Genomic DNA, 21,273 nt, shown 5'->3' on the forward strand with positions numbered 1-21,273 from the left:
AATGACGCCGGCCAACTTCCTACCAACATTTCGTTACGAGCTTCCAAATTCTGTTCCTCTTTCGACTTGCCGCTTTAATTAATTCCACGTTTCTTTCATCTATAATTCATGACATGTTATAAAGAACCGTCTGAAGATCGTAAGATCCGTGGCGAGCCAATTTTTCGTTTCATATTTATCCATACGTCCAGAATTCTTACGCAATACTGTAAAAGCGAACGAAATTTCTCAGATGCGTACGAAGCGTAAAGGGGAAACGTTCGATGATAGATTAGCTGAAAGAAATTATACAGCGGATTAAGAAATTATTATACAACCGCGTGTACAGACGATTCCTCGATTGTCGTTGTTCAAATATTTTTTTATTCTTTTTATTTTCATATATATATATATGAAATACATTCAATATACATTCATATATATATATATATATATATATATGTATATCGAATCGCGTCGTTACATAAATGTGCAATTAGCGGCGTAGCTCACGCGGTAAGGACGAGGAAGCGAACAAGGTTCAAAATGAAAAATGTTCAACGCACACGAATTTCATACGCTTCCGCTCCTTTTCTCGTGACGAAAGCTTTGTTCCGCTCTTTCCGTTCACCTTTCCATTCCTGTTCGCAAAATCTTCATTCGAAACATCGTCTAAATCCAAGGTCGAAAATACGACGAACCATCCGTTCGGCACGATGCCTACTGCGCCATTGCGAACGTTCATTATTGCCCGTCCGTTCATCGGTGGCGAACTTTTCCAGTAACCATTCTGTTTCATTTTTCTTCGTATGTATCTCTTCGCAAACAACGCGATATAAAAATGGCACGTACCCGTTTCGCACGACAATGGAAACGAACACGCGTTACCATTCGGAAAATTTCTCGACGTATTTCTTTGGAACAGACTATAAAAAGAAAATCGATCGACAGACTTGCTAAATATATGTTCGTTATCTTGGACAAGAGTTGACGATCTATGGGAAAGGATATCGAACATTTCATCGAGAAATATTCGAAAATATAAAATACAATTAATCTTCCGTTAAGTGACGGTTTACAAAAAAGATTGCATACGGACACGTGCGTCGTCGTTTCATCGTGATAATAAACAGCTAGAAGGAGCATCTGGAATAAGTGATACTGCCAGGGCATCTTTTCAGACAAAAGAAAACATCGAATGCGCGTGTTTTGGCTGAGGTCGCGAGATCGAAAAGCGTATTCGTTTCGCCGCATTAAACAACGTATTTCTACGCCTTTCTCCCGAAAGAATCTCTCGTTCGTTCGATCACGCGGTATTCTGGAAAAGAAAATCTTTATGACTCATCCGTTACCAATCGTATCGAATATTCTCACCAAACTATGGAAAGAAAAAAAAATAGTAGATTCGAATCTCCGATTATCCCTGATTTAATGGTGAACTAGCGCGGAGAGGTACTTAAGAAAAATCAATCGCGTCTTTAGTTTTCCATGCAGATCTTTTCTCTCCATTCATTGCAGAGTCCAGTGCCCAACAGGGATAAAATGTTTATACGATTCTTCGGTATGTTTGGCACGTGGCCAGAGGATACTGCGCGTGCATTTCATGGACGAGAATAGATTCGCGGGCCAAAATCCCCCATGACTTTTCAGTCGTCGTATTCGTATTGACTCTCGCATGAACGTGCGCGAGATATAAGCTACGCTGTATCGTGCTGAGATCGATGCACGCGGTCCATGCACGTGTATACCCTCTTTTTCTCTCTTCCCCCCAAATGATTTCTTCCTCTTCTCTCTCTTTCTATATATATATATATATATATGTAAATGGTACATTTTCATATATCGACAAGGAAGATGTTCGCGGTTTTTCAGTCTCCAACGGACCCATTTCATGTTTAAAGAAGGATCCTTGATCGACCTTTTAATTCGTAATAATGAACGTAAAACATTTGCTCGATACGCGTACATACATACATTCTCTTTGTGAATTCGATGACTTTACGTTTTTAAAACGACGCGTAATTTTACATCCGGTCAAGACTGCCGAGTTCTGATTTTACGCCAACTGTGATCTGCCAACACGTGTCGGAAAGAAACATCATGTTCCACGAATAATTCGCGCAGTAAATTTTTCTGAATCTTGGGAAGTCGTACGCCCGTGTGCAAATGAAAAGTATCGCACGGGGAATACAATAGGGTTGACCGCGGGCGTTCGTTGATTCACGATCAAGTGAAAAACAAAATGACATCCGAATTGTTGAAAATTTTATACTACAAGCTATCTTCTTCCTTGCTTTTACGATGCAATCTGGCCTCCCGCGATTATAATCTGCGGAAAACCTTCGCAAAACGTCTCTGTTTGACCGCGAACATTGGCCCTATAAAATCTTTGGCTCTGACGTTGACTCTTTGTGCGCTCGCAAGTTACTGCGTCTCCGTTTTTCGAGTATTTTCATATTTACCAAGAATTCGGATCTTCCACGTAGTTTAAACGGAAAGATCATCGTCACCGATAGATATAAACGGACGTCTACCCGATTTCGCATTTATTCGCATATATTTCTCGTTGGACGAACGAAACATTTTCGATACTTAAATCATCGCTTGGAACAGCGTGTTTCAAAAAAATAATCGCTCAAGAAACGGTTTTCGTTAATCTTGATATTAGTCTTAAATAATACGAGTACAAATTATCACTGAACACTCGTTCAATAATCTATATTGATTTTCTTATATTTATTTTACATACTAACAATAGATCGTAATATCTTGTTAAAGCCATGAAATATATGTATATATCAATACCTCGATGTTATCTATTCGTGTTATCTATGGATGGAATTCTACCGTATCGTGTATTTCATTCATACTCGTATGTAGATAATACTAACGTTGATATTTTTTAAATCAGTCGCAATTAATGTATTTCGTTGCAGCCGGCTTACAGATAAGTAAAATACGATTCAGTAAGAAATAAAATCTATTCTGAATTATTTAAATCTCATAATCGAAGGTCAATCGTTATATCGATATGAAAGAGAATAATATCTGTTCCGCAAAACTATCGAATACTGTAATTAAATATCTAATTACTCACTACCTTACACTTAAACTCAAGACACTATTTTCCCGTTTTTGTTATCCTAATCATTCTATAACACAACTATTTACCTACACCGCCGAAAATACTCTATGCGTAAACACAGCTGGTATACGTTGTACTCTGTTCTCTACGAGTATACATAGAATCTGTAAATACAAGTCTTAATATTTGGTGTTCTCTGGTAAACTATGAAGGTATCACGGTAAAATTTACGAGTATTATCTAGAGGCCTATTAACATGAATGTCGCTGAACGATTTATAGAGAAATTTCAAAGCAACCATATAATACGTACAATTGTAAGTACGTATATATATGATACAGATACCTGAACGGATATTTATAATCGACCAAAGTTATCGACGATTTCTGTATTAAACAGACAGTGAAGTGAAATAGAATGTACGCGGGATTGGAATGTATATCGATAATTTTGTTGGCATTTTCTCATTGAAGTTAAGCCTGTTGGGACTCTCTGTTTCTTTGAGATCGGTCTAATGCTTCTTGCGCGTGTTGCAATCCAGCGCAATAATGCAATAGTAAGACACTAAGTGCTTGCACTCGTAAATCGCTTTGTGCAATTAATTTAATACTGTCCATTTCTCCGCTTTGTGATAATTCCAATCTTGAGGCAGTTTCCGCGTCGAGCGCAGTTTTCAGCTTCCCCATCTACGTTAAATGTTAACATTAAATATACGATTAATTCATATATATGCTTTGTTAATAAAAGTTCAATGTTATTTTTACCATGACATTGATTTTTTCAACGCGTTCTAGTGGCTCCAAATGTTTGTACAGAAACTTGCCGGTATCTTTAGCTCTAGACATAAGACCATCGTCCAAATCGCCAGCTACTAGAGGAGCTGCCACGCTAGGTTCAGCACCCTCCAAGAGATCGGGACTTATGCCCAAGCCACCAACCAATGAATTCTAAACGTTTCAATAATTCGATCAGATTCGTCGGCAATTTTAGAATCATTTTTAGATCTTGACCCTAAAGAATAGATGCACCTACCTCGATTGTATATGATAGTAAAGGTGTAAAGAAAGCATCGTTTATCACTCTATGAGAGATTGTATTAGTTATATAGTATCAATACAACAATATCTTATATAATAAGCATGGCGATCTCGATGTGCATCTGCGTGTCTGTTCTCTTCAAATAACAGTTAGTGCCATGAGCAATAAAGAATAGTGTGACTATTTGCGATAGGAAGGAAAAAATAGAAAGCTGGTACAAAGTTCCAAAGACATCGCACGTACAATGAACGACAAGCGAATCAAATATAATTGAAGCTTCAAAATGACAGTCAATATCTTATTGTTAGTCATAAGCGTGTTTTCTGCCCCTTACAATTGCTGGTACAAAAAATAGAACAAAGAACAGAAATAGAGCAGAGAAGGCCCAAAATTATATTTGATATAATTAAAATTGCTATTGATATTTAATGCAAGGAATATCAATCTGAGATCCTTCTCTGTTCCAACTGAACAAATTTGTGTTATTAAATTCTACCTTGCGGGATGCACAGGGACTTGGGGGAAGACTTCTAGATGCCAGACCAGTACCGGAAGCCGGTGGGGCCAAGCAACTGGTACTTCCAGCCTTCTTCAGGCCCAATAGAGTATTAGCTATGCTAGCCTTCATGGCCATCATAGTTGCACCCTGATTAATCGATCAACGGATTTCAAATTTTTAATACCAAATTTAATTTCTATTATAATTTCATTTAATATCAATATTAATAATTTTACTTATTCAATCGACAACACCGATAAACTATTAAAAAACAAAGAGAACAAGGAGAAACGATACATCACGCAATCGCGCCCTCTACCTCATTCTTGATTATTTTGTGTGTAAGGTTTACTAGACAATGATAAAACAAATGATCTATTCACTTACAAAATTCACAAATACTCAACATTAGAAGCAAGGTCAAGGTGCAAACCTACAAAAAACCTTCACCTCCCTATTATGCATATGACCAATTTTATTACCAACAATAAGGTGAATCACACTTAACAGTTGTTTCCCTATGTACAAAATACCAAGAATACTCTAAATATTTCAAATACACATTAATTGCCCAGAAACTGCAATTCCTTGATTACAGCATTACATACTGTACAGTCAAATATAACTAGTAAAGCGTAGATATGCATAGTGATCGTAATTTTATATTTCTTTTGTAAAATTCCACTGTAACGACAATTGCATAATAAAATTTTATCTTTCAAAATTAATGTACAATTTTTTTTAATAAAAATATAAATTATATATTCATATATATTACATATTCGATAAATTTCAATTCAGAGATCTAACTTTAAGTTGTAAATAGTCTTAAAATCACTAAGTGTCATATTAAATCACAATGAAAAAACGAATAAGAATTTATATTTATTTTATGGAATTGTCAACTACAGCATTTATTGCTGTTTTAAAATGTTGTGTAAATTTAAAAGTCAACAAGTTGACAATGCCATTTCTGTGTAATAAATACTTTTATTACGTCTTGAGTACCTGTACATTATCTTCACAACTGGTTAGAGAAATCTCTGGACCTGATTCCCCAATAACAGTAGTAGATTCTATTTCGTCTGCTTCCAATGCCATTGTTGTTATACTTTCGGCTCCGCATGTTCCTGATGCTTGACAACGAACTTCACATTTCTTATGACACACCATACCACAATCTCTGCACTGCACTGCGTCCTTCAGCCAAATCTATATAACGAAGATATATGTAATTGTATTATTTACTTTAAAACGTACACATAAAGAACCAAATAAGTGTGAGAACATAGACCTTCTTTGTACAAAAGTCGCAGTGTGTTGCTCTATGAAAATGAGTTCTAATAAAATCGTGCAGCTTTTTCTCAGAAATTTCTTCGCTCAAAGGTGGTTGTGTTTTGACAGCTTCTGTACTTTCCTTTTTCCCTGAATCACCAGTTATATGACGATTCGGGTAACTAGACTCCCATAAATAAGATAATAAAATATCACCATAACAAAGTGTTGGGTCGAATCCTGAATATCCTTGTAGTTTTGGATGTACCGTCGCCAAAGAAGCTTTCAGAACAGTATATAAAATTAGTAAAAAATAGATACAAATAAATATGATATTAACAATTATACATATTTAATAAGAATACTACACACCACTATCTGGTGGTAATAAAGCATAGCATTTAAGATAATGACCAGTGGAGGATGTATAACATTGTGCCAGAATTAATTTCATAGGGACATTAATATATCCTAATAACTTTGCTTGAATTTCTCCTCCTCTTACACGACCCCATACTCCTATATTTAAGTACTGGAGTTCTGAATCAATTTGAAAAGACCTAGTTTCTTCGAAAGTGATTAAAGATGCATATTCTTTTTCTTTAGTAGTATAGTATAAGTCTGATATATTTGTTACATAGTTATCGTCATTAAAGTAAAATTGAGAGCTACTCGATATTATCGATTGATTCGAAGTAGTTGAAATCTTTCTGGAGGGGGTAGCGTCTGGTGTCTGAGTAGTATCATCGGTATGTGCGCTGCTTTTTCTCCTTCTAAATAGTCTACTACTCATTTCCAATTTGTCAGAAATTTCATTTTCACAATCCTTTAAATCCGAAAATTTTATTTGGCTTTCAAATTTGATCTTGCTGTCTTCGGCACTGGGTGTATCTCCCTTATTAAATATAAAATCAGTTTTTAATGTTTTCTTATCAACTCCTCTTTCTGCTGATATCCTTTCACTATCCAATTTCATGCTACCTTGTTTGTCCGAATCTGCTTTAGAATATTTTCTTTCAACCCTTATGATAAAACGCCTCTGCACCGCACTTTTTACAAATTTAGCTACTTGATTCATGTTAGACACCTTTTTGCCATCTACTGCTATTAAAATATCCCCTTTTCTCATCTCAGCGATTGCAGCAGGACTTCCAACTATTATAGTCTCGACTAACACACATACATGACCTACTTCTGGCACAAATTCTTGCTTAAACACTACGCCAAGTTGCTGAGAACCAACTTTACTAATAATTAAGTCCAACACCATATAAGGAACTCCAGTATATTGAGTCAGATATACCCAAGGTGTTGAATCTATGCTTATTGTACAATATACTTCAACTTGTGATCTATCGTCTGCATTAAGTATATTAGGTCCAAGATTTAATCTAGTCACTTCCACCAGTGATACCTCCAAATAACCTGGTGTCAATTGTATATTGGCAACCTAAATAAGAGTTTTAAATATTTGTTAAATATATTCTTTTTCAATACCTTTATGACTTTTTAAATAAAAATATATATTTTACTTCGGATAAATCTACTGCTTCGTCGTTTAGTCTACGGAAAAATGGTTTGTAACGCATCTTATAGCGAGGTAATGTATGCTTCCTACGCACAGCTCTACGAATTTGTCCTGTGATCAAAGAAATGATCTGTGGCTGTAATTGACGACCTTGAAATTGGGATTGTACTTCCAATTCAAGTATAGGATCTGAATAAAAACTTAAGGACCAGTGAGTATATGGAACACGTGTAAACTGCAACCTAGCTCTGCCACTGATACGTTTCACTAAAAAAGATGTTGCTAACTATATTCTACTAGAATTTATACAAAAATAATATTTAGAGAAAATAATTTCTTACCTTGTAAAGCCATATATGCAGTCTTTCCCAGTAGCATTTTAACATCTATCGATAATTGAAAATTTCCAGAATAATGTAAATCTAAAGATAAATCCAATGTCTCCAATAAACCTGTATCAGCATCTATTTTTGAATCTGCAACTTCTAAACCTTTTATTGTGGGAAATTGTGAACCCAGATTCAAGTCTCTTAACTGAAAATATATATAAATTATTATTGATGTAACTTTAGTGCAAATATTAAATAATACTTCTAAGTATATACTTTACCTGTACACTGTCTAGCAATTTGCCAGTGGTAGATTGAGTTAATAATTCTTTGAACTCATTATTTAACTTTCTATACAACCAAAGGCGTACTCTCTCAGCATTTCTAAGTTCATTAAACAAAAATTGCAATGTTAAATTTATTGCCAAGTTTTCATTGCCTTGGCACATACCCTGGCGTGATATGCTTATGGAACTTGTTTTTTCATCTTGAATTTTGTCAAGTAACTCCTTAGGTAACTGAGCCTTGCCATGGTGTTTTAATTTTCTTGGTGTACTTTCCAAAGGTGCTTGCTCCAAGTATTTTTTGAATAAATAAAATTCCAGCACAAGTGTACATATTATACCACACACAAATGTAATCACAGATATGCAAATATATTCAAAAATGTCCATATTAATATATCATCTATTGGAAACTCAATGATTTCCTTGAGTAATACCAATGTCTTCACTACTAAGAGCGAAAAATATTCACACAAATTGTAGAAACAATTACTCTCTTATGAGACAAGTATGAAACAACAATCATGTAAAAATATTATATCTTAAATTTTTTTAAGTAATATTTCTAAGATAAGTACATTGTCTACGTTCATACTAAATATTAGGAACTCCTATAATATCTACGATCTTTAATCGATCATAAACAAAATATCGTTTTTGTAAAGCTGTATTACATTGTTATGAATCACCCTCGTTTCACGGATCGGCAAATATTCAGAACACTTTCACCTACCATTATAAATCAAGATTATGACATTTTCAGAAAAATATGAATAACCTTTCTAACGATTTAAAAAATATTCATGTTCATAAAAAAATATCCGTACAATACATATTAGAAAATCTAATAACACCAATGAGCATGGACAAAATGTATCATGACAGTTTCCTATTGATCTCGGCAGCCATGTTAATGCCAAATAAACTTGTCAATTTGACAGATTCGTCGATTGTTTATCTGAAGCATGATAAATAGAAATATTGTTTATATTCTTTGAATCCCATATTAAAATAAATGAATCGATTATAAATATCATTATTACAATATTTTTAGGTTTATTTGATATACGTAATAATGAAAATTATAAAGATACTTCTATTACTATCGTTATTATGTTTATCAAGAAACAAAAATTTATGATAATAACTAATATTTCCGCAACAAAGTGGAAAATAAAAGAGCATAAAAAATATGATAAAGTACTTTATAAATCAATATTTAGTAAAATAAGTTATATATGTTAAGAAGTTGTTGAATTTTCCTTTATAAATAGATCTGTTATTTAATAAATAAATTTTTATATTTTTTTTATTAATAAAAAGTATAGTAAGTCATTTAATTTCATAATACTTTGACACATGGCATACATGTATAAGTATAAATTGAATAGCATAATCAACACGTAATCAGCTGAGAGCATATCTGTATAAATTTGTCTGCAGACTACAGAAAAACACATTTTTTAAGCTTGAATTATATATGTAACTTATAGTGTTGTAAATGTTACTAACAACAAATAAAGGTTATTATAAGCTTTAAAAATGAAAAGTTACTAATTTTTATTTCTTACTTAATATAAAATAATAAAAAATATATGATTAATCTCTATAGTTATTAAAGAATATTATAATATTAAAGAATGGCAGCTTTAATGAAGAAAAGGGTGTTGGCAGAATTTAACCAGAGTCAGGTAAATTAAATGATTTGTTTCAAACAAATTTATATTCGATATTTTATTTAATTAAACTTGTTTATAGGTTATAAATGAGCCACCAAAGAGATTAAAAACATTACACCTTACATCTAGTTCAGGTAGTAAAAATGGGATAGAAGGAAGTTCAGCATTAGCTTACATTGAGTGCCTTGAGAAATGTAAATGTGGTAATGATGCATTACAGCTTCTTGTTCGTATATCTGATACGATTGCATATATTTCTCCAGAAGATGTTCCTTCTGTAGTAAAGAGGTTGTCAGAAAGATTTGCTATAGAAACAGAAGCAGCAGTTCGTGCCAAAATTCTTTGGATATTTGCAGAATTAGGAGATGTAACAAATGATTCTGTAGAAAAGACAAAAATTGTTAATGAAACTGCCGAACTTTTAAAAAACGAAGAATCACATAGGGTAAAAAGCCAAGGATTAGCAACATTATTGAAGTTGGGAGATTATCATAGGTATCATATACATATTTGAAATTTTTTTTTTAACATTAAAGAAGAAAAATAATTCATTAAATTTTAGGATTCTTGTATTGAAGATTGCCCGTGAGCATTTGCCTGATACCTGGCATGGTGTACAGACACGTTGTCTTTCTATTATTGGTAGATATTTGACTGCAAATACTACAGATGATACTTTATCACTTGTCAGCAACTATGCACATTCTCAAGATCCAAGGGTACGTGCACAAGCATTTGAGACGATGGCTGAACTTCATTCTTATAGAGGTTGCAGATTACCTGCAAGCTTTTTTGGAGAAGCTTGTACTGCACTCAGAGATGATTATGAAATAGTTCGTAGAACTGTTCTTAAATTAATATGGCTTTTAGGCAGAGAATACCCCGAAAAGTAAGCAACATTTAATATCTATTTCAATCTGTTATCAATATTTATTGTCAGCTATATTATCTGTTTATATCATCTGTTTTATAGTATTATTATGGGAACAGATGGAGAAGATATACGTATGGTGGATTGTGCATTTTCCCAAATTTGTAGCCTTATGGGTGACTTATCACCAAGAGTTAGAGCTTTAGCAATGTCTCTTCTAGGAACAATGAAAGGTGTCTCACAAAGATACATAGAACAAGCATTGGATAAAAAACAAAAAGTTGTAGAAGCAGATAGACCAGAAGTAGAAGAAAAGAGCGGATCATGTGGTGCATTTATTCATGGTTTGGAAGACGAATTTCTGGAGGTAATATTATTTACTTGTTTATTATTTAATTTATATTCTGAGCAATTAAAATAAATACATTCAGGTGAGAACGGCAGCGGTTGAAGCCCTTTGTACCTTATCTTTAGAGCAACCAAATATAGCCAAAATTTCATTGGATTTTATGGTTGATATGTTTAATGATGAAATTCAAGATGTTCGATTAAGAGCTATTGAATCATTAAGAAAAATGTCTGCGAGTGTAACGCTTCGTGAAGATCAATTAGAAACAATTTTAGGAGCATTAGAAGACTTCTCGGGCGAAGTACGAGAAGGTTTACATGCTACTTTGGCTGCTAGTCGGCTTGCTACAAGAAATTGCCTCCATATGTGTGTAAACCGTCTACTCGATAACTTAAGTCGTTATCCACAAGACAAAGAAAGTATTAGAAATTGTTTGGCAGCATTAGGGGCCACGCATCCATATTTAACATTACCCTTAGTACCACAACTTCTTGGACGTCATCCGTTTTTCGATACACCGGAGCCAGATGTCGACGAACCTTCTTGTATCCTTCTAACGATTCCCTTTACAAAATATAAATTATACTAGCAATCTTATTTTTATTATCCTTAACTATAAATAATAGATGCAAGCGTGTTAGTCCTAATATTCAATGCTGCACTTCATTGTCCAAGCATGCATGCTCTTTTTACAGAGCATGCATCTAAACATTATCATTATTTACGCGATACTATGCCGCATTTAGTTCCTCGATTGCGACCAACCATAACAAGTGGATCAAATTTTGGGAAAGAAGATAAAATTGACGAAGAAGCTAGACGTGGAAAAGAATTTCTAGAAAAAGTAGTTACAGGTGTAGAAAATGCAAGGCCTGGAGGTAGAGTGCACACTCAGCTCTTAGAAGCTGCAGCTGTCGATCTCGATCGTTTAGCAAAAATGGATTATCGTATGGAAGGAGCTGCACGTTTTACTGCTTTATACATAAGAAGTTTACTACTTTTGAAATCTGTATTAAAAGAATTTTCAATATTATCAACGAATTCGGTATCTACAAGCCCCTTGCCGAATACAACTACTAATGTTTCGGTTCTTCTTCAGAATACTCAAAAGTATATTAAGCAGCATGTTTGTTTTTGTAACATATATACATACATATATGAATATTTACTCATAGATAATTTATATGAATGTTACAGATTACAAAGACTATTTAGTGGATTAGATGAAAACGAAATTATATTAGCCAATGATGTGTGGTTGAAGGCATTGGCAGTAGAATTAATTCGAGTTACAAGAAGCATGACAGGAAGGAGTGCTCTTCCACTCGCGCGTCACTTTTTATCTGAAGCCGATATTCTATCTCAAGATCCGACAAAATTACCATCTTTCTCTAGAGCTCTGGTACTTCAAATTCCAACTTTAGCTGATGTAAAGCCAGGATCTTTAACACGAATGCTTTTACCATTATTATTAACACCAGCGTCACAAGGGGAAGAGCGTCTTCCAAGACCATCAGTATTAACTCGGTTCTGTAGAGCAATTATCGAAGAACCCAGAGGTGATGCAGATGCAGCACTGAAGTTTACTGGAGGACTTCTATTAGGAATCCCATTGACAGCAAAAATACTGAATTTACGAGATCCTAGAATGTTACGCATTAAATTGAGGCATCCTGATCAACAAGTACAATTACTATTACCGCGTCAGTCGGATCTGCGACTACAGAATGTAGAACAAAATGATTACAGATTAAAAACTATAGTTCTACTGTCCCATCAAGTTTGGATGGAAGCTTGTAACGTAGAAATATCTCTTGCACTACTTGTGCCATCTTCAGCTGTATGTATGCATTCCCCCCTTGATGATCCATGTGTAATAGATCTTTGCAAACCAACTAAAGTATCAATTGCACCAAAACCTATAAAGCGAGGTATCTAAATGTATCTTTATACAGCGTCGTTTTATAAAATCTTTTATTGTATATAAATTCGAAATATATTGAATCATATCAACTTATGTATAACACAGATGTCAACAATATTTTAATACTACTGTTTGATCTTTTTTTCTTTTTTATAAAAAGTAATCATAAATACACGATTTAAACAGACTGAAGGATCACGAGAAGTCTATCTTGTTTTAATAAAAATAATGTGTCATTATGGATAATTTATTTAATTTAGATATTTGTTGACTACCGCCAAGTGGAAAAAGAGCTTCCGCTATAACAAAAAGTACATTAAACACTTTTTACTTTATGAATCTAAACAGTTATAAAAAAATGCAAAAAAAAAATAAGAATTTAATTTTTAACTTACCTAGTAAATACTGGAGATTTTGGTACATCTGTGGTTTTTTGTGCTAAGCTACTGAAACTAAGCCCACCTGATTGACTCGCTAGAGTTTCAAATGTGCTACTACCACCACTTACATTTCCAAACACTTTTGGCATGTTGTTATCAATTGGAGCAGGACTTCCTCCCATAGTAGGTGGATTTCCAAATGCTGTTTTATATATTATTAGTAATTAAATTTTATTCATAACTTAAAAAAGATACGAAGTATAGAAAAGTGTAATGTTTATATTATTTTATATATATAATATATTTCATAATATATTATTTACCTGGAGGACTAGTATTGACTCCAAATGCTGTCGTCGCAAAACCGGTGCCGAAGACTGGTTTTGGTGCTCCAAACGTTGGTGCTGATCCAAATATTGGTTTAGCATTAAATGAAGGTGTTTGCCCAAAGGCATTAGGTTGTGCACCTAATACAAGCTGTTCTACACCCATTGGCGACGTATTAGCTGCGGTACCGCCAAATACAGATGGAGATCCTGCTGAAGATAACGCTGGAGTGACATTGTTTGTTGCACCACCAAAAAAGGATGTAGAGCCCGTGTTTGATGTAGAACCAAATATTGAGTCAGATTTCTGGGCATTATTATCAAAGACGAACGTTTGAGGTGTTCCGAACGTATTTATCGAGGAAGTATTTCCTCCGAAAATAGAACCTGATGAGGATACTTGAGTGTTTCCACCAAAGATCGAATTAGTATTAGTTCCGCTGAAGATCGAAACGTTCGTTAAAACTTTAGTCGTTTTGCCAAACATAAATGTGCTCTGAGCATTTTCAAAAGGCTTAAAAAGAGGTGTAGCAGTAGCTGGTTTTCCAAACGTATCATCTGTTGGAGGAACTACTGGCGTACTTGGAAACTGAGAGTTCATTGTAAGGGAAGGTTTACCAAAAACTGGAGCAACTGTACTTGTTGCAACAGTTCCGAATGTAAGTGTAGGTAATGTAGCAGTAGTAGTAGCAGTTATAATAGTAGTAGTTGTTGTTGTTGTTGTTGCTGTAATAATAGTGGTAGCAGTAGTAGCAGCAGCAGTAGCAACAGCAGCAGCAGCAACAGCAGCAGCAGCAGCAGCAGCAGCAGCAGCAGCAGCAGCAGCAATAGTAGTTGTAGGAGTACTAGCAGTAGCAGTACTAACAGTAGTAGTGGTAATAGCAGCAGTAGTAGTTGTACTAGCAGTAGTAGTAGAAGTAGTAGCAGTAGTAGTAGCAGTAGTAGCAGTAGTAGTAGCAGTAGTAGTAGCAGTAGTAGTAGTAGTAGCAGTAGTACTACTAGTAGTAGTAGTAGGAGCATTGGCGGAGCTTGCTGTAGGTAACAGAATGGGACCTTTCTCGAAAGGTCTTGATAAAGTACTTTGAAAAGGAGAGATGGTAGCAGAAGTTGTTGTCGTATTTGCTGTTGTACTTGATGTTGTGAAGAAACCACCAAATAGTGGCATGGATGAAGTAGTTGGAGTAGAATTTGACATTTCTTCAAATACAGAAACATTCGATGTATTGTTCAGAATGTTGAACAAAGGTGTAGCAGAAGATGCAAGTAAATCTTGTACAGCACTTGTTGGAAGGCTAGAAGTTGTTGCTTCAGTATGAGGTACTTCTACAATTGTAACGGAATTGTGTTGTGCAGAAATTTGACTTTCATTAGGTGAGAGAATTTGATTAACGTCAGATCTTCCAAACGTAGCTTTGCAGTTATATTTTCCATCGGTACTAGGACTATTATTAGTAGATATACTAGGTGCTTGATTAGATGTCTGAAGTCCTATAAATGACCCTGTTAAACTTAATACATCTTGTGTTTGAGATTTTATCGCTGGTGATGTCATTTTTAAATTAAATGGAGTAATAACGTTTGATGATTTTGAAGCAAAAGAAATTGTTTGTGCATTCGTTGTTTGTGATACAACAAATGTACTCTGTGTAGTACTCTTTATTGGTGCAGGGATGGTAATTGGAGTAGCAAAACTAAATGTAGATACTGCTTTGGTTTTTACTGCTGTTGTCATTGGTAATGTCACTCCAGTATTTGGAGTAGTTTGTATCTTTTCTAACGAAGTCTCTGGTGGTAATGCATCTTTTAATGAACTACCATTAAACAAGTTATTTTCTGTTTTAATAGCATGCAACCACATTGATTGGATAGCTGGATTTTGTGCTGCTGTTTCTTCTAACTTTTGCACTGATGTATCAAATGTAGTAGTATCAACCTTAGGAAAAGCTTTTATTAAGTTAGACGAAGTATGAGCAGGAACATGTAATTGCATCTGATTTAATGTAATAGTATCTTGTTTTGCTTTAGTACTTTGAGGTACTCCAGTAGTTGTTGGTATACTAGATATTTTCTCTGCTTGTACAGGTTTATTTCCAGATATAGGAAAAGTAATGCCAAAGCTAGGTTGTTTGCTTTGTATTTTGTTTTGTATTGACACATTGTTAGATTCACTTGTGCATTCGCTTGTACCAATTCCTGCTACAATGCTAGCCATAGAATCTAAAGGATCAATATATGTATTCTGTTGTTTAGTAATTGTATTTTGTTTGGAAACAGATTGATCAACCTTATTTTTTATATTAATGCTGGTAGTATTTGGAGAGGTTAAAGAGGACAACGTTTCTTCCAAACGATCTTGAATATTTGAAGAACTAACAGGTCTTATAATCCTTGGAGTAGAAGCAGATAAATGTTCTCTTAATTTAATTTGTTTTTCTTGAGTAAAATTCAAAGTTTTAGAAGCAATTGCCTTGCATCGCGCTTCTATGATTCCTGTATTTCTTGGAAGAATGGTTGAATATTTTGACGATGCTATAGTTAAATTAGATAATGAATGATTTAATCCAAAAATATTATTATTACGAGTAATTAATTTCCATCGCTTTTTAAGATGTTCCATTCTGCTTTTTTCTTCTTGTATAATTTTACTATGTAATATAAGATTCTGATATAAAAACTCTAAATGAGGTATTTTCATTCGTGACGTTTCTCGAGATTTATGATTTGACCATTCTAAGTCTAAAATTTTACTAGCTTGAGTTAACTGCGTTTGAGTGTAATAATAAAGTTTTTGTAGATCAGACATTTTATTGTTATCTCCACAATTTCTAGTGGCAAAATCGTTAGTTGCTGCATTTTTTGATTTTGTTTCTTCAACCCAAGCAAATGATTGTAATAATAGCGCTTTCAAGTATGCTATGTCGCTAGATAAACTATTTGTTGTTTCTTTCAATTCCCGTAAAAACTGATCTATCACAATAGATGTGTCTACAAGTTTTTGACGTTCTTCTTCTGTATCATACTCTAATGTTTGTGGTTCTAATCTTTTACGTAATTCTTTCTCAAACAAATTATGTTCTTCTATATATGCATGATTATCTTTAGCATCATCATCTACAAATGGTTTTGGTTCCACAGACTCTTGCATAATTGTTTCTCTAATTGACGTTAATTTAATATCCGGTTTTGCAATTTCTTGAGGTTGAATTTCTCTAGTTGGTTCCAATTTCATCCCCATACTGATTTGTTCAGGTTTCTGATCTTGCTGTGGTTTCTCAGTTGGAGGTAATGTAAAACTAGATTTCTGAATAAATTTATTCAGAATATTTCCTGCAGAAAGAGGTTTTGAACGTTCAAGAGTATTTTCTGGTTGCTTAACTAGTGGTGTACTAGTTGCAGCACCATTCATAATAAGAGATTTTTCAGGACTAATGTTTGACTGTGTTTGCGGGGGTATTGCAATGATTTCTGTAGGTGGAGAATTAATAGAAGTACATTTGGGACTTAGATTCACCATATGAAAGCTGCATAATTGTCCAGATGTTGCAAGAATATGAAGTATAGGAACTGGATGGGGCAAAGTGGAATCTGCCCCCCATGGTAATTTTCTAACTGGAGATTTATCAATAGCTAAACCTACTGGATAGCTTTCTGTGGTGTGAATCAATGGTAATTCAGCTCTGCCACTATCTACCAATTGCCACTGATTCCAAGTAACACCTTTATCTGTAGATCCTAATATAGCTATTTCGCTGCTATTGCTACTAGCAGCAATAATTAAGCCCCATTCTGGTACATGATCAAAGTAATAACGAGGAATTGTTCCTTCTTCTGAATCTGTTATTGCATACGTAATATCTTCATAATAAGTAAAAACAGCATTTGTTTCGCCTTTAGGGGCATCAATTACAAGAACATTAATTCCCTGTTCATTACCCAAATAAGCAGCACAAAATTGATAATTGCTAACCCATAAAATACTAATAACTTCACCAATGTATGGATTGGGGCCAGGAATTGTCCTTGCTATCTTCAAATCAGGTTTAAGTTGTACTATACTACCATTTTTACAACCCACAACAATTTGTTTTCCTTTAGGGCTCCATGCTGCACATAAGGCATTTATATGTTCATTGTTCAATTTTTCTTTTAATTCGAAAGTGTCCAGTTCGGTTGTAGCCTTTTTCTTTTCTTTTATTTTAAAACTACCAATTGTATAGTCACTAGCTACTGTACACAACATCCTTGGTACGGCCGGATTCCATCGTAGATCATACACAAGTATATCTCCGTTTAATGTAGAAATTTTAACTTTATGTAGTAATTGCAAACTCTGAGAAAAAGAAATATGATTACAATATGCTTCGAGTTACTCAGTAATAATTCAAAAGAAAGAAATTTTATATAAAATAGATTAAACGTACATTTTTTGTAAGTGCCTCTGCATCATAAATTAAAACCATAGGTCCATGTGCCACGGCTAGATAGGTACAATCACAATTAAGTGTTAGTTTAGACACAACTAGAGGCACATTAAATTCTATTTTCCATTCTGGGTCACTGTCTTCTCCTGGTTTCAATATAATTATTTTATTATTTTGTCCTGCATATAACAATCCTCTCCTTTTATCTGCAGCCAATAAACTGCATGCAGTTGGTATGGATGTGAATGCATCTAAAATTTGGGAAGTGTTTGACTGTTTAAATTGAAATTCCTGAAAAATAATTGCATTAATAAAATAAATATCATACAAATATAATAAGAAAGAAATGTATATACATATATTTCCTTATACTTGAATATAACAAAATAGTATGTCATAAATATTTGATTTAAAAATATATTTTGGTAAGGTTATAGGCTGCATGTATATTGCAAATATTGACAATTGCGTTTCTAGGAAATAACATATAATACCTGGATGTCCTTTGGATCAGACGCAGCTTTCATGTTTAATTATTTTATAACAGTCTTCATAAAAATTAATCCGATAGGAATTAAATTTCTTCGGATTCTTGACAAGATTAAATTTAAAGTAAACGAAAGCAACAATAGTTGCACAAACGTTGATTACGTAGATTAAGATTGTACACATTCGGTGTTTTTCATAGAAGAATCTCTTAGCTCCTCTAGCGGCATCAAAACACAAGTTTGGGAATATTTAAATTAAACAAACTAACAAAATTTAGCATTAAATATTATTATAATTTCAATATCTTTTTGATTAATGATCTTTAGTATCTTTTCTGAAACTGTATATTTTCTTCTCTACGAAATAGTAGTGTAATTTTAGATATTGATTATTATAAAAAATAATTATTATTAAAAATTTATTTTTTTTATTTCCTAATACTTCCTGCATTTAATACAATAGTTATACTTAATCCAATTACGTAAAATTCTAAAATTTATCTAGGATAACGGTCATCTTTTAAAAGCACCTAAGAATAAGAATATACTGTTTCTTCCGTAAACTTTGATTTAAACTTCAAATAAATATGGCGCCTCGCATGATTACCAAAGATGCTAGAAGTAGGGACGCGGTTGTACATGACCGTGGCTTATGATGTTCGCGTGTAGTTTGGTTAGAATTAAAATCAAGTGGAACATTTGAGTTTCCACGTTTAAAGTAATAATTGTTATTGTTTTAGTTTCGAAAACGAGATGGAACCTATAAGTACTTAAGTTTATATTTCATATATGCGTTTTTCTATTCACTACTATAATTTTATTTCACATGCATACGTTTAAAGACTAACTGTTTGATAATATTTATAGGAAAGAAATATCGTGGACGAGTACCACTTAATAAAGAAAAGTTAGCGAAACATGATAAAGGCGGAGGAATCGATTTAAGGGCGACATCAACTAATATAAAAAATAAAGTAATAAGACAGAAATTAAAAAAAAAAGAGAATACTTTTAATAATGCAGTAAAGAATACTGCGCGCACTGAATTATTTTTGACAGAAGATTATGGTTGCTTAGAGGCTGATCCTGGGGAAGTAACAGTGCAATATAAACAAAAGCAAATTGCAGACAATGTGGATATAACTTCTGCAGCTAAGCATTTTACATTAGATTTAGAGTTTGGCCCATATTGCATAAGATATACAAGAAATGGTAGACACTTAGTACTAGGTGGGAGGAGAGGCCATGTAGCGGCTTTAGATTGGGTCACAAAAAGTTTAGCCTGTGAAATAAATGTAATGGAATCGGTATATGATGTATCATGGCTTCATATAGAAACAATGTTTGCTGTGGCGCAAAAAGAATGGGTGTTTATATATGACAACCAAGGAATTGAAATCCATTGTTTGAAAAAATTGCACAGAGTTAATAAATTAGAATTTTTACCTTATCATTTTTTGCTTGCCGCTGGATCTAATGAAGGTTACTTGTCATGGTTGGATGTTTCTATAGGCAAATTTGTAACATCTTTTAATAGCAAATTAGGAAAGATTGCAGTAAGCTTGAGTATATTTGACACTTTTCTGTAGGGATACTATGTGATATTATAATTGCTTATTTTTTAGGTAATGACACAAAATCCTGCTAATGCTGTGCTTTGTGTGGGTGATTCAAAAGGAGTGGTTTCTATGTGGTCTCCAAACAGTAAGGATCCTTTGGCAAAAATGTTGTGCCATACTCAAGGAATATCTGCCTGTGCAATTCATCCTTATGGAACTTACATGGCAACTAGTTGTCCGAACAGATTTATAAAAATATGGGACATCAGACAGTTAGCAGGTCCCGTGCATAATTATCGCGTACGCTCTCCTATTTACCATTTATCTTATAGTCAGACTGGCCAAATAGCAATGGCAATGGGAAATGTTGTTGAAGTTCATCAGTAAATATGCGATAATTTATGTCTATATGATAATAAGAATGATATATACATTTTTATAGCTTGTCGTTTTTATAGATTATCGGGTGATGGAATGAAACCCTATTTACGTCACAGAACCAAGTCGTCAGTGACAAGTATGCAATTTTGTCCATATGAAGACGTTTTAGGTGTTGGTACAGTGAAAAATGTATCTTCGCTTCTAGTACCTGGAAGTGGAGAACCTAACTTTGATGCTCTTGAATGTAATCCATTCCAAACTAAAACTCAGAGACGTGAAGCTGAAGTAAAAGCACTATTGGACAAGATTCAACCAGAACTAATATGTTTGGAACCACTTGCTATAACAGAAGTAGATGTATCCACTCTTAAAGATAAAGTAGAAGCTGAAAAGAAACTCTTGGTGAGTATTTAAAGAGTTAAATTATTTAAATTTCTTAGTAATCATATAAATAATTATTTATATATTTTTATAGTATCTCAAACCAAAGAATATAGATTTCAAACCTCGTAGAACGAAAGCTAAAGGAAAAGGAGGAACAGCTAAAGTGATTAAGACTAAGAAAATTCTAAAAGAATTGAGTCGAAAGGTAAGTGATTTTTTTGTATATGTATATTAGAATGCTAGGAATTATGTCTTTCAGGAAACTATCGATGTACTTCGCCAAGCAGACATGCGACCAGATATCAAGAAAGCAGGACCTCAGAAAGATTATGGAATACTAAATAGATTTTTACCAAAACCTAATAGAAGAACAAATAAATAGTACAACGTTGTTCAAGCTATTAGAAAAAATGCATTTCTATTTTATATCTTTCTGTAATTTTTTAAATATTAGGTTGTCCAAAAAGTTGCTTTCGTTTTATGGGGAAATAATA

General features: G+C 33.7%; 4 protein-coding genes across 5 annotated transcripts; 2 read left to right on the forward strand and 2 right to left on the reverse strand.

Moving 5' to 3' along the window:
- Positions 1-2,669: 2,669 nt before the first annotated feature.
- LOC117234531 (PDZ domain-containing protein 8) lies at positions 2,670-9,012 on the reverse strand. 2 transcript variants are annotated; one of them, XM_033495903.1, is made up of 9 exons: positions 8,015-9,012; positions 7,746-7,938; positions 7,409-7,671; positions 6,249-7,326; positions 5,896-6,158; positions 5,610-5,813; positions 4,599-4,748; positions 3,829-4,011; positions 2,670-3,750 (listed from the first exon to the last, which is right to left on the reverse strand). In XM_033495903.1, the coding sequence occupies exons 1-9, from the start codon at positions 8,405-8,407 to the stop codon at positions 3,538-3,540; spliced, it is 2,940 nt and encodes a 979-aa protein (XP_033351794.1). In that variant the 5' UTR covers positions 8,408-9,012; the 3' UTR covers positions 2,670-3,537. The 2 variants fall into 2 exon arrangements, with proteins under 2 accessions (XP_033351794.1, XP_033351874.1); XM_033495983.1 differs by lacking the exon at positions 4,599-4,748.
- Positions 9,013-9,439: 427 nt separating this feature from the next.
- LOC117230650 (integrator complex subunit 4) lies at positions 9,440-13,027 on the forward strand. Its single transcript, XM_033488337.1, has 7 exons — positions 9,440-9,708; positions 9,776-10,191; positions 10,259-10,585; positions 10,670-10,934; positions 10,999-11,461; positions 11,543-12,026; positions 12,114-13,027. The coding sequence occupies exons 1-7, from the start codon at positions 9,658-9,660 to the stop codon at positions 12,853-12,855; spliced, it is 2,748 nt and encodes a 915-aa protein (XP_033344228.1). The 5' UTR covers positions 9,440-9,657; the 3' UTR covers positions 12,856-13,027.
- Positions 12,874-18,619, reverse strand: LOC117230579 (nuclear pore complex protein Nup214-like). The gene is made up of 5 exons (XM_033488209.1): positions 18,462-18,619; positions 17,968-18,258; positions 13,544-17,876; positions 13,236-13,422; positions 12,874-13,139 (listed from the first exon to the last, which is right to left on the reverse strand). Exons 1-5 carry the CDS (start codon positions 18,492-18,494, stop codon positions 13,112-13,114), a joined length of 4,872 nt encoding a protein of 1,623 aa, XP_033344100.1. The 5' UTR covers positions 18,495-18,619; the 3' UTR covers positions 12,874-13,111.
- A 466-nt stretch (positions 18,620-19,085) lies between these two features.
- LOC117230431 (WD repeat-containing protein 46) lies at positions 19,086-21,190 on the forward strand. The gene is made up of 6 exons (XM_033487878.1): positions 19,086-19,221; positions 19,323-20,011; positions 20,081-20,397; positions 20,473-20,797; positions 20,871-20,984; positions 21,039-21,190. Exons 1-6 carry the CDS (start codon positions 19,209-19,211, stop codon positions 21,159-21,161), a joined length of 1,581 nt encoding a protein of 526 aa, XP_033343769.1. The 5' UTR covers positions 19,086-19,208; the 3' UTR covers positions 21,162-21,190.
- The last annotated feature ends 83 nt before the right edge of the window (positions 21,191-21,273 follow it).

The sequence above is a fragment of the Bombus vosnesenskii genome, unplaced genomic scaffold (genome assembly GCF_011952255.1).
Source record: "Bombus vosnesenskii isolate JDL3184/JDL3185 unplaced genomic scaffold, Bvos_JDL3184-5_v1.1 scf7180000013262, whole genome shotgun sequence".
NCBI lineage: Eukaryota > Metazoa > Arthropoda > Insecta > Hymenoptera > Apidae > Bombus > Bombus vosnesenskii.

Coding starts and splice junctions, on each gene's coding strand:
- LOC117234531 (XM_033495903.1), bottom strand. CDS start 8,407: ATGGACATTTTTGAATATATTTGCATATCTGTGATTACATTTGTGTGT. Junction 7,672..7,745: donor TGCATATATGGCTTTACAAG/GTAAGAAATTAT, acceptor CATCTTTTTTAG/TGAAACGTATCAGTGGCAGA. Junction 4,749..5,609: donor GTTGTGAAGATAATGTACAG/GTACTCAAGACG, acceptor TCGATTAATCAG/GGTGCAACTATGATGGCCAT.
- LOC117230650 (XM_033488337.1), top strand. CDS start 9,658: ATGGCAGCTTTAATGAAGAAAAGGGTGTTGGCAGAATTTAACCAGAGT. Junction 9,709..9,775: donor CAGAATTTAACCAGAGTCAG/GTAAATTAAATG, acceptor ACTTGTTTATAG/GTTATAAATGAGCCACCAAA. Junction 12,027..12,113: donor CTTCTTCAGAATACTCAAAA/GTATATTAAGCA, acceptor TGAATGTTACAG/ATTACAAAGACTATTTAGTG.
- LOC117230579 (XM_033488209.1), bottom strand. CDS start 18,494: ATGAAAGCTGCGTCTGATCCAAAGGACATCCAG. Junction 18,259..18,461: donor CTGATCCAAAGGACATCCAG/GTATTATATGTT, acceptor ATTATTTTTCAG/GAATTTCAATTTAAACAGTC. Junction 17,877..17,967: donor CAGAGGCACTTACAAAAAAT/GTACGTTTAATC, acceptor TCTTTTTCTCAG/AGTTTGCAATTACTACATAA.
- LOC117230431 (XM_033487878.1), top strand. Junction 20,798..20,870: donor AAGCTGAAAAGAAACTCTTG/GTGAGTATTTAA, acceptor ATATTTTTATAG/TATCTCAAACCAAAGAATAT. Junction 20,985..21,038: donor TAAAAGAATTGAGTCGAAAG/GTAAGTGATTTT, acceptor TATGTCTTTCAG/GAAACTATCGATGTACTTCG.